Source organism: Staurois parvus, unplaced genomic scaffold (genome assembly GCF_062004578.1).
Source record: "Staurois parvus isolate SC_StPar_1 unplaced genomic scaffold, SC_StPar_1.0 ptg000502l, whole genome shotgun sequence".
In the NCBI taxonomy this organism is placed as follows: domain Eukaryota; kingdom Metazoa; phylum Chordata; class Amphibia; order Anura; family Ranidae; genus Staurois; species Staurois parvus.
In genome coordinates this window covers 1,257,650-1,270,989 of record NW_028318298.1, presented here as the reverse complement: position 1 = coordinate 1,270,989, position 13,340 = coordinate 1,257,650, and the positions used below count along the sequence as shown (strand labels likewise).

At 42.1% G+C, this 13,340-nt stretch overlaps 1 protein-coding gene across 1 annotated transcript in view; it reads left to right on the top strand.

The window, feature by feature from the left end:
• The window catches only part of LOC149452024 (large neutral amino acids transporter small subunit 3-like), a 463,531-nt gene that overhangs the window by 340,106 nt on the left and 110,085 nt on the right, over positions 1–13,340 (top strand). The window contains exon 12 of the mRNA XM_089689865.1: positions 3,222–3,330. Coding sequence (XP_089545991.1) covers positions 3,222–3,330 — 109 coding nt within the window. The remainder of the gene's footprint in view (positions 1–3,221; positions 3,331–13,340) is intronic.

The following is a 13,340-nucleotide window of genomic DNA, read 5'->3' as shown; positions in this document are numbered from 1 at the left end:
CTATAGGTTTTAAGTAGTGTTGAGCTAGATGTTTGAGTCAACCGTTAATGTGTTCACCTGGGTGGGGGGGGGGGGGGGGGGTGCTGGATCTTTTAAAAAATGTTTGCATTGAAGTTCCCCTCAAAATCCATACCAGACCCGAAGGGCTTTTTGTTTTTATTTTTTTCATTTTCATTTTTTCAAATTCTTTTTACAATCAGCTGTCAGCGGGGAACCCCACGGACAGGTGAAACATTACAGAACATTTTTAATAGCTGTGCGGTATCTTACCGCATACTCAGATGTGGTGAGATACCGCTTAGTGAATTGTCCCCTCTGTTCCAAGTTCACCATCGAACTTTCGTTAGGTTCAAATGTTCAACCGTGAGCCGAACAGGGGGGTGTTCGCCCATCACTAGTTTTAGGTTAATACATCCGGGCATGTATCACGTCATGATATCTCTCTTATTATAATTATTGATTCCTCTCCAGTGGGCAACAAACCGCTCGATCCCAACCAATTTGAGACCTATGGGATCTTTTTGGTGACATGAAGCAAAATATTTAGATTGTTTGTCAAATGTTCCCCTATCCTCACCTGCAGTGACTTATTGGTCCTGCCAATACATTGCAGGTTGCAAGAACGCTGCAGGACATACACAACATTTTTGGTGGAACAGGTTATAAACTGATCAATTCTGTAGATTTTTTGAGTAACAGCAGTTTGGAATGTAGTTATTCTTACTGTATTATGTCCACAGCTTTTACAAACTGGGCATTTTCTACACAGAAAAAAACCTTTCAGGTTGTTCAATACAATTATGTGCCACCAAGTTTCTCAATGTGGCTTCACCTTGCTACCAAACGAGTGAAAGTCTGCTTTGTTTAAATCTTTAAAAATTTTGTAAAAAGGATCTGATAAAAAAAAAAAAAGCGGAAGTCCTACTAAAGATAACCTTAGGTTCCTGGGGAATAACAGGACCTAGAAATCAATCATATCTCAACACCTCCCAATGTTTTTTTAGGAGTCTACTGGAAGTAGTTAAGAATGCCTGCATAAAACTCATAATTCCATTTTATGCCCCAGGTATTCTAATTCAAATGAGAAAAACACATACAAAGCTTCTTCAGTTCCACCCAGGGGTAGACTGACAACTCATGGGGCCCCCAGGCAATAGGGGATCATGGGGCCCCTGTGTCCTTGCCCAAACTCAAAAAAGCCTATGTCACTGAAGCAAATTTATGTGAAAAGATCCAGTGTATGTGTGGAGCATGCTGTTCTGACGTGTGACAGGCTTGAGGCACATCCAACTGTGAGAGAGGAAGCTAGAGCTATGCATCCATCTATCAAGGTGGGATCTATGATCCTAAGGCTTTGTTAGACCTCTTGAGATGTGGAGTTTTGTAAGCTGCTTTATTTGTAACAGCGGTGTGTGTGTGTGTTTTTTTTTTTTTTTTAATTGAATATCTGTCGTTATATTTGCTGTTGCACTGATCTGGTTATTTTCTAGCGTGGGTTACCTTTGTATTTTACAACCCCTGATTCATTAATGTGATGGTCAGTGGGGCGACTGCTCCTTACACTGTTGGTCATTGGGAAGAAAATTCCCTCTTACAGATAGCTAAAAGGATCAGTAGTGTCAGTGGGAACTTATCTGAGAGACAGAAATTTTTCATTGTTCAAGGAACCCCAGCAACCTTTTGAGGATCCCTAAGGTTCCACAGAACACTGGTTGAGAAACCCTTTTATGGACAATCGAGTATTTATGTATTCCTAACTAAAGTTGCATGCCATAGTTAAAACAAGCTTTTATTGAACCCTGACATTGTAGGCAGCATGGAGCAATTTACACAGGAATTTAACACCAGAAGAAAAGCTGACTGTGCTCCACACTTCAGTACTCAGCAGCTTGCCAGCAATTTAATATCAAATGTAAACACATAGCAAGATCTCTAGGAGGGGGAGTAGGATAGTGGGCTGATTTGCTTGTGAGAATGGCTTTAAACAACTTGATTGCTCCTGCTTTGAATTTTAAGATGAATTTCTCCGTGGTGCCTGCAGCTACAAAGGTCAGCTAGAGCTTTCAAAATGGAGCATGTTGTTTCCCTATGCCTGACTATATAACATGCAGAATCCAATTGTTTATCATCATTTCTCCTGTTCACATTTCAAGGCACTGTTGCTTGTACGTTCAAACACTCTATGCTCAGACAATTACCATAGTTTCCAACATTTCAGAAAACTTTTTAGGGACACTTTTTTTCTTTATGTCCAGAAAGCCAGTGTAGGTGGAACAGTATGTTAATTAGGGGTGGGGAAATCATTTATGGGTGAGGTTTATCATGGAAGAGACAAGTGGTGGCATGCTTCTCATGCCACGTTGAAAAATAGGTGTAGATTAAATCATGCTAAATATTACGTATGGCTTAAATGGGATGTGGTAAAATAGAGTGAGAGTTTAATGGGCTCCCCCATGCAATTTTGCTCTACATCCCAAAAAACAAATATACACACACATAGACTTAACACATAAAGAACTGGTCCACACTCACAGATTGGCTGCTAGAGGTTACAGCACATCATTACTGCTCACTGATTAGTTGCTAGAGGTTACTGCATGTCATTACCGCTCACTGATTGGTTGCTAGAGGTTACTGCCGTTAGTACAGGAGAGGGTCAGAGACTGTAGGCATACTACAGGAGATCATGAGATACAGTAGACATACCTCCTCACCACTCCTCGCATTCACCCACTGCTTCAAGATCTTTCTCCAAACGTCCTAGAGCAATTTCAGAGAGCTGGTGTGCAGAGCCTCTCAGCTCTGACCCAAATTTGACCTTGCTAGCTATCACACCAGGATGCTACTCAGCCTCTAACTAACAATTGGAACTAGAGCTCCCCCTAGCTAACTTGGAGAGTACTACAGGGAGTTAAATATATGTGAATTAATTTCTGAGCTTTCACTATTATAATAATTTAACTTTGGAGTATTAAATTATTCTCTCAAAAGACCAGTGTTAACTGTATCTCTTGAATGCTCCATACATTTAACATAGTCAATAACAACTGTTTACATATCTAACTTGTAAGATATTTCATTTACTGAATATAAAGCATGAGCAGCAGTTTCAGTAATTTACTTTTTTCTTGTCCTTTAATCTGTTAGTCTTGTAAATTCTATTAAGCAAGGAAAATCCTAGCTAACCCATGGACAATGAATTGTTGCTTTCTTCTCTCAAGGTTCAAGACTGTTCAAAAAGTTACCAATGCTACCAGAGCCTTTGTTTTCACAAATATCATCCTCATCGTCTTTGGAATTACCTGTTTAATCAGTAACCTACCACTACAAGTAAGTTTAAATGTCTCATTGTCTGAATTATTAGGTTACATATTGCTGCTTATTCTTACATACTTTCTGACCATAGAGCTAAGCTGCAGCATGTTCTGTTAGACTTTAACAGTACTAATAATCCACTAACTTCCACTAGCAGTATCATGTGCACCTACCTTCAGTATGATTGTATTGTAGATATTACATATGTGAAGTGATCCTTTTGCTCAAAAGTGATCTGTATAAACAAACATTCAGGTCAGACTTGGGTCTTTTTTTGCTGATGTTTTTCATTAAATTTACACTGTTCAGCATAGCATAAGTTGAGAAAGTTCTCACTGAATAAGTAGCAGAACTGGAAGCCCAAGTTAGGCAGGAAAATGTTATGGTATTAGGCAGGAAAATGTTATGGTATTTATAAGAAATGTCCATGTGTGTCTTGGAAATGGACTATGAAAACAACCAAACCAGAGTTAAGTGTTTTTTTCCTGAGCCAGCCCTGATGCCACAGTCCCCCCCACATATACACACTCACAGCCAGGAGGGCTGCAAAGCAAAACAAAAAAGAACAATGATCGATGATCTTGAAATACACACTTTTATATAGCCATCATATATCTGCAAATGCTGACATCTTGCTTAGATTTTTATCCCTTGTTTTTTTTTTTTTTTTTTTTTTTTTTTTATTATTTTAGTCATTCTGCAATAATGTTGTTGCTGTTATTATTATTATTAATAATAATACCATACATATATGGTCTGTATTGTTGACTCTATGAATATTCTGGATACCGGTTACTGTGGGTTATTCAATTTATTTCTTTGTAATTTATTTGATTTGACTTTGTCATTTTATGATATTTTTGGAATTCATCATTTTATTGGAATTCATCACTATATAATGGAGTGCATTTATTCTGAGACATCTTGTCATGTCACTTTCTATTTAGTATGATCCACACTTTATACCAAGTATCACCCACTGACTATGGGTCAAATATATTGAGATGGCCCCATTGCTTTTATAATTGCATATGCACATACAGTTGTGTTCAAAATAATAGCAGTGTGTTGAAAAAAGTTAATAAGGCTCAAAATCCTTCTAATAGCTTTTATTTCCATACACACAAATGCATTGGGAACACTACACATTCTATTCCAAATCAAAACATAAAGAAAAATATATAAAAAAAATAGCAGTGTTTGTATTCTTCTTTACAAACTCAAACATTCACTATATAAATTGAAAAATGTTTGAAGATTTTGCTTTCCTTTTGAATCACTTAATTAATATTTAGTTGTATAAGCACTGTTTCTGAGAACTGCTGTACATCTGTGTTGCATGGAGTCAACCAACTTCTGGCACCTGTGAACAGGTATTCCAGCCCAGGATGATTGGACTACATTCCACAGTTCTTCTCTATTTCTTGGTTTTGCCTCAGAAACTGCATTTTTTTATGTCACCCCACAAGTTTTCTATTGGATTAAGATCCGGGGATTGGGCTGGCCACTCCATAACGTCAATTTTGTTGGTCTGGAACCAAGATGTTGCACGTTTACTGGTGTGTTTGGGGTTGTTGTCTTGTTGGAACACCCATTTCCTCTTCAGCATAAGGCAGCATGACCTCTTCAAGTATTCTGATATATTCAAACTGATCCATGATCCCTGGTATGCGATAAATAGGCCCAACACTGTAGTATGAGAAACATCCCATATCATGATGCTTGAGCAAGCATGCTTCACTGTCTTCACAGTGTACTGTGGCTTAAATTTAGTGTTTGGGGGTCGCCTGCCAAACTGTCTCCGGCCACTAGACCCAAAATGAACAATCTTACTTTCATCAGTCCACAAAATGTTGGGCCATTTCTCTTTAGGCCAGTCAATGTGCTCTTTGGCAAATTGTAACCTCTTCAGCACATGTCTTTTTCAACAGAGGGACTTTGTGGGGGCTTCTTGCAGATAGCTTGGCTTCACATAGGTGTCTTCTAATTGTAACAGTACTCACAGGTAACTTTAGACCTTCTTTGATCTTCCTGGAGCTGATTGCCATTTTGGCTATTCTTCTATCCATTTGAATGGTAGTTTTTCGCTTTCTTCCACGTCTTTCAGGTTTTGGTTGCCATTTTAAAGCATTTGCGATCATTTTAGCTGAGCAGCCTATCATTTTCTGCACTTCTTTATATGTTTTCCCCTCTCCAATCAACTTTTTAATCAAGGTACGCTGTTCTTCTGAACAATGTCTGGAACGACCCATTTTCCTCAGAATTTCAGAGAGAAATGCACTGTAACCAGCATGTACAACATTTGCTGCCTTCCTTCCTTAAATAAGGGCAATAATTACCACCTGTTTTTCAAAGAATGAATGACCTCACTAGTAGAACTCCACACTGCTATTATTTTGAACATGCCCCTTTCAATTAGTGATTTAATTACACAGAATCAGCAGCATGCATGTCATGACTGTTGGGTCTGTTGGATTTCTATTACTCTACTACACCTGCTAGTAAATTATTTGCCATGTAGAAATATCATTTCTACCAAAAACAGTGACTGATCAGGTTATTGATGTCTGACTGCTATTATTTTGAACACAACTGTACATACACACACACATGTCATTTTCTGTACTAAATCTAGTTGATTCCATTGCTTTTATAGGTTATCTGCACTTACATATACACTCATATTTGTCATTCCTGGTATTATATTGGCAATAAGCTATTCCCTACTGGTGTTCCTCTGCAATACTTTTTATCATTAATTTTTATCATTATTTTTTATCACTATATCACTTCACTTCACCAGTATTAGGTTTTATTTATGGTACCCTTTTTTTACCCGTCTATTCCCACTTGATAAGCTTTGATGTGGAACACACCACCTCATTTCCTGAGGTGCTCCAAGGGTTACTTGAGACTTCCCGACGGAGAGGATTCACTAATCGCTCTCCCAGTTTTTGCCATGTCAGTGTATGTTCCAGCAGGGTATCTGAGGTCTGGCCGAGGCTTGCAGCGCCGCCTCACGCATGCGCAGTGATCCGTTGCATGTGCGTTCCAAGATGGATCCGACGGACCAGGTACTTTTACTGCGCATGCTTGACCGATGCGCATTTATCGCCACACTCATATTGGCGTGCGTTCCACCTACACAGAGCGATAGAAGCCATATTTGGCATGTGGTGCGCAAGATCTCCCTCTGCTGCTGGCCTGGAAACACTACCCAAATCTATCACTCCTAAAAAACAGAGATGCTGAATCACCATTCTATGAAGTAAGCACACCCTAGGTGCCTGATGGTATGTTTTATCACACTATATTAATTTATATCATAATATACTATATATATTGTCAATTTCCACTATCCATTTCCAATTCAGAGATATACCTTCAAACGAATTAAATTTAAATATACATATTTCAACTCAAACCAGTAACACTGTGGATCTAAAGAATGTGCTTTTATACCTGGTACGGTCAATTTTAAAAACCAAAGCAGGTGGACTGGCAGGATCACTAGGTATTTCACACAAAGGAAGCAATGCAAAGAGCACAGGACACTTTTTAATACAAGTACATGGTAAAAGAGCTACATATCAGGTAAATAGAATGTTAGGGTGACATACACTTTAATATAGATGAGGGACCCGTCATATACACGCATCAAGAGTGCCAAATATGCTCATCCTATCCACCCTCCTCCATTCAAGGAAGCTGTACTAAAGCATTCTTGAATCCAAAAAAAATCTATGGGGAATGGTGGATGAATGAAAGATCTGTCTCCTCCAATCATAGTACAAATTCTATGAATGGAGGAGTTGGAAATGATGAGCATATACATTGCTATTGATGAGTGCATATGACAGGTTTCTCGGCTCTATTAACCCCAGTGGCACCAGATGATTACAGTGGCAAGGGTAGGGGGGAGGGGAATCAGAGAATGAAAGATTTCAACTAATTCTGAAGCCATCAGCACAAGGGTCATGTCACATTGACTGTAAATAATGTCCCTTGTGCTGAACTTTTTTGACTAAACTTATACTTTATGCTGGTGTCCCCCTACCTTAATTTAGAGTGTTTTCAGCTAGGCTATAGCCAGCCTGAGATTTGTTTACATGTTTTGTGTTTGGTAGGTTATTCCTATGCTCAGGACATTGATTATTTCTGCCTGCTGCTGTTGGGTTGAAGTAGTGTAGCCAGGTGCTTGACTAACAATGGTGAAGGAGAGAAACACTGGCTGCAGCTGCTCTCTGTGTTCTAAACTGGTTAACTGGAACTGCTGAGCTGGAAATTTTTACATAAAAATACAGGAAATACCCGTATGCAGTAGATAAACATTCTACAGTCACTGATAAAATTAGAGAAAAAAAACCCAGGTAAGAGAGGAAAAAAAAAAATCATAAAAAGACTAGTGACACAGTAATGTTTACATGTAAAATGTCAAAGAGAAGCTTACTTGTATGGAAGTTTTTAGCTCTCAAAACTCTTCTATCAAGATTCCTGGCTGCACACTCAAACTCTTCAAGGAGAAGATATGGGGCTGGCCTGTCATGTCACTTTTACTGAGTTGGCCACAGGGTGCTATACAGGTCCAGAGCTGTGGCTATTGAGCCCTGTCCCAGAAGACCCCTTTGGAGTTATACCCTTTGAAGAAGGTAAAGTCAAGATGGAGTTTGCCCCTAACATCCTTCTCCTCTACAAAGATGATTTGCAGTGGTGATTCCAGCCTACAGCCCTTCCCTGGGCCTAGTGTGCCGTGTTTCAGGTCTCTTCTGGATAATGTTATACTGGTGAGGGGAGGGCTTGGAGGACTTCTAGACCAATGTTATGTTTAAGAAACGTGGTCTATGCAGGGAAGTTGTTGCCCATCAATATTTTGGAACTGAGGGTGATTCACCTGGCCCTGCTTGGACCCAATTGGTCAGGGTCAGTGGAAGGCTTTCCTATGAGGATTCAGTCAGGCAATGCCACAGCTGACATTGGGACATTGCAATTGCAATGCTGGATTTAATAACTACACACACACACAATGCACAGGTAGTCACACACAGGTACGTTTAACCAGCATTTACACCATTAATTATTCTAAGCAAGTGAAAGACCCACTACCTGATGAACACCTGCCCTGGCACACCATAGCATTAACTCAGCACTTCAAGAAATAACAGAATCCAACTGCAATATTCTTGCACTGTCAAAACCTCCACTTTTATTATCACACGAAACACAGGAGGATATATCTTAGTCATCACAATCTGCATAATAACACACACCAATAATAATTTGAGCATTACAGCATGAAATAGACACATCTTTTGACAGCATCACAGCATAGAATTAATACATTACCAAAGCTATGGGAAGACGGGAAGGAACAGACCCCATCGGAATCATAATGCACAGGGGGTCGCAGGGAAGCAGTAAACGCAACCAATCGATGAGCCCATATAGCCTTGGCAAGAGCCCCATCGTCAGAGCATCCTCTTCCACATAGCAAGGCTGCTCCCCATTGATCACGCTCAAGCTTCCTGTTTTAAACCCTTTTTCTGGAGGCTTTCCCAAAGTGGGCAGGCACCACACCCACTCTAGGAGGAGCTAGCAGAAAGGTTCCGTGAGGATAACAGAGTCACGCCCAGCCACTACACCGAACAAACAACATTTATCTAAGAATATCACACTTTTTCTTCAGATCAGCTTCTTATCTACACTAAATTTAAAGATTTCTAACTTCTCAAACAAGTAGACATCTTTAATTGCACAAACAAGTTATTATCTAATTTAAGCTGTGTAATGTAACATTTCTAGATGCCACTAACACGTTCTATCCCACAAACACTTCTTATCTGCTTTAAGCAGTCTAATGTCTTGTGACTCTGTGCATCTGTGCAACGATGCTTTATTGTAAAAATTACCCAAGAAACAAAGGGTCCAAGGCCAACACATTTCATAGGCATTACAGGGCATCAAGGGGGCATCAGAGCCCAAGGTGGAAGTGGACCTCTTTCAGGCTTGGAGAGAACACCATATTCTGGCTCAATGAACACCATATTCTGGCTCTGTTAGCCATTTACATTCCAGGGATAGAAAATTGGCAGGTGGTTTTCCTTTGCTGTCAACAGTTGTCTTCAGGAGACTAGGTTTTTTACCCAGAGTTTTTCAAGAAACTCTGTGTACATTGAGGAATCCTGGATGTGGATCTTCTGGGACCCAGGTTCAATACAAAAAAACTGAACAGGTTTGTATTCAGGACCAAGGATCCTCGGGCATATGTTTTAATGCTTTATTGACACCATGGGATCAGTTCTTCCTAATATATGCCTTTCCACCATTGCAGCTCCTACTTTGTCTACTACACAGAATTCAAAATGAATGGATTCCAGACTGATCACCTCGGTTTGGCTTAAGAGGACTTGGTACTCTGACATGGTAAATATGTTCTCAGATGAATCCTGGACTCTGCCAAACCAATCTGACCTGCTGTCGCAAGGTTCAGTTTTCCATCCTGCTTTACAATCATTGGCTTTGTGAGAGTGGCTGTTGAAACCAGGTCCTAAGATATGGGGCATCTCAGATTTGGTCATTTCTACCCTGTTTAAGGCTAGGAAGGCAACTCTGAGTAATATTTCAATTACACTTGAAAAACTTATTTCTCTTGGTGTGAGGCTCAGTGGTTTCACCCTCGTAAGTACGGTATGTGGTTGATCATATTTTGGCCTTCCTTCAATCCGGAGTGGATCAGCGGCTGGCCTTGAATATGGACAAAGGTCAAATTTTGACCTTGGCAGTCCTATTTCAGAGAACGATTGCTTTAAATTTTTTTAGTTGCAGGCTTTTGTTCAAGGTGTTACTTGATTTGTCTCAGTGGGTTATTTTTCTGGTTGCCATTTCATCAGCTCACAGAATTTCAGAATTGGCTGCTCTTTCCTGTAAGGAACCATTCTTAATACTTCATCGGGACAAGGTAGTTTTCACTTATGGTGGCTACTTTATTTCATCTTAACCATTATACCATACTGTCACCCCTCTGTGCAAAGACAAGAGGGACAAAGAGTTAATTCCACCAGGTGATAACTAATTTCAACTGCTGCTGTACAGCAGCCAGATTCCCCGTTAGTGCATTAGGCTCAAAGAAGGGTCACACAGCTTGTAATTCTTCCATGTCTTGATAGATCTGGCAAATTCAACTTCTCCCTTTTTATGTCATAGCTCAAGTCAGGTTAGCAAGCTGGCTTGACAAGCAGAATCCCACTGCTTTACTAGTATGCCAAGGGTGGGGCAATACCAGTGTTGGCAGCCAATGTATGATGCATCCCAGTGAACAACATGAATTAATTCCATGCTAACTCATGCCTGCTGTGGGAAAATAGCTCAAGTGAAACACTTCCAAGGATGCGAGGGTCTTCAACATGGACTCAGAATTTGAGATTTCATCTTTCCCAAGTCTCTACGAAGCCTGTGGGCTCCAGGAACAATACCAGGACTTACAGATTCCAGAGGATATTAAACCAGTTTCCTCTGTACCAAACATACATCCTGAAGTCCTTTAACCTTTTATGGTTGAGAACCCTTAACCCATCTCACACTATGACAGGGTTACAACTAATTATTACAACTAATGGCACACTGCCTAACATCACAACCAGTAGTTATATACTTAGTCAGGTTGTACAAAGACAGAAGCTCATCTAGTTCAACCAATAGAATGAATGGATAAATAAATAAATATATACATACATACAATACCCACAGTTGATCCACATTACGGCACAAAACACTTATGAAGCACGGATCAATTTGCTCCAGCAGGGGAACAATATTCCTTTCCTAACAGACTCTCTCCTCTCCTATAGGACCCCACTTCCATAAATCTTTGCTCCTCACCAGAGGCCGTGTTTTTTGTCCTCCTCCTATAGACCTAGTGCAAGTCTTACCTGGTTCCCGCATATAAGATGGTCCATGACCAAGGCCTGGTGAGCCTCTCTGGGAGATGTGAGGTGATGCGCTGCTTGTCAGTTCCACAGGTCCCCAGCTAAAGGTTGGGTATTGGATGCGGCAGTTGGATGCGGTGACGGGCGTGGCAAAAATGCATCCCCTCATCAATACCAGCGTTCCCCAGCTAATACAGGGGTGCAAATGGGTGGGCAGGAGATGGTGCCTGGAAGAGCACAGGTCTGCCAATGGCGGGTGAGTGGCAGCTTGGGCCGGATAGCCTGCTAACAGCGGGTGGCCATGTAGCTCCCAGAACGGATGAGGCGGCCTGCAAAGCAGGCGGTCGTGGCTGTGCGGGATCAATAAGTAGTGCTCTGTGCCCCGTTCAGGTCTAATTTATTTTCTTTTGTTTTCCTTCTTTACCCTTCCCTGGTGCTAGTGGGTGGCTGGAGCGCAATACTGTGCTCCAGGCCGCCGCTTCCTGGTCCGAGTGGCCTCTGGCGCACTGCGCACTGTGCATGCACGAGCCGGCCTCAGAACAAGGCTTGGCATCGCTCATGCGCAGTACGGCAAGATGGCAGCACTCGCACATGCACGTGGCCGTCCCGGGAGTTCCGGCACAGTACGGCAGCGGTGACGTCATAGCAATAGCGGCAAATTTAAACAGCTGTCTAAGCTTTTTTTCTTTGGGAAATTCTACGGGATGAATGCAACAGCTTCCCCAAGCTCTGTGGTCCACTCTGGAGGTCAGTACCTGCTCCCTCCTGCCCCCCCCGGTGGTCTGCTGGGATTCTGCATGTCATTTATTTTTTTTTCTACAGGGTGGTTGCCTTCACAACTGACCTGGCATGGATGTGTCACCACCTCCTTGTGGCCAGCCCCTGTGCAGTAGGTATGGACGGGCGGCTTTATCCCCTTGATCCCCCACTGGCGCTTTTTTGTGGCTTTTAACTATTCCCTTTTCTGTGTTTCTTTTATCAGGCCTTCTAGGTCTGATCACCACTATATGGCACATGATCACGGAGGTGCCTCCAGGTCTCGATACCATCACTCTTCCACCAAATCCAGGAGCCACAGGTCTCCTTCCAACTCCTCGCCCCTAGTCAAAGCAGTCAAAGAGGCCCTGAAGTGGGAAGAAGCCATGGAGTCTCCTCCTAAACACAGGAAATTTTTCAAACATCTAAGGAAGGAGCGTTCCTGGAGGAACTCAGGGAAATTTTCATTGAGGAGTGGAGCAATGTCGATAAGAGGGCCTCCTTGCTGAACAAAACAGCCAAGCTTTATCCATTCAAATCAGAGGACGTCAAACATTTAGAAATCGGCCCCTCTGGTGGATGCGGCCATGATGAGGCTAGCCAAGCATGTTACCCTCCCTCTCGAGGATTTGGTGTTCTTCAAGGACAACCTGGAAAGGAGAATAAATTCCAATCTCAAGCAAATCTACATTACGGCAGGGATGGCTTGCAAGCCGGCGCTTGCCTTAGCTGTCTTATCTAAAGCCATGGAAGTGTGTACGGATAACGTGGATGCGGCCTTCAGATTAGTTCTGGAAGAGGTGGCCAGGAATTCAGCTATCCGGGAGCAGAGGTTTGCATCTGCCTTTCTGGGGGAGGCCTTGATCGACCTTACCCATCTGCTGGCTCAGGTTATGCTGTCCTTGGTGACAGCCAAGTGTGCATTGTGGCTTTGGCCCTGGTTGGCCAATCAGACCTCTAAGCAAGCATGGTGCAAGATCCCCTTTGAGGGTTCCTCCCTGTTTGGGAACAAACTGGACATCGCTATAGCCCGGGCTACAGGCGGGAGGTCTGGTTTCCTGCCCCAGGATCAGCGTTTGCTAGGCCAGAAGAGGGAGCAGCCCAAAAGTCAAGGCTTGAGTCACAAGCTAGGGACGCGCGTGCTTCTACAAGCCTCGCTGCGAATTCAAGAGAAGCTGGAGGAGAAGCCGGTTGTCTTTTCAAAAGTCTTCCAAGGGCTCGAACAATAGAGGTCGTGAGGCCACAAAGTCCTTTTGAGATTGGGCCGGCTCACGCAAGCCAGGTGGGGGCACGCCTTTGCCATTTTCAGCATGTCTGGGAGGCTTCAATCCAGGACATCTGGGCTGT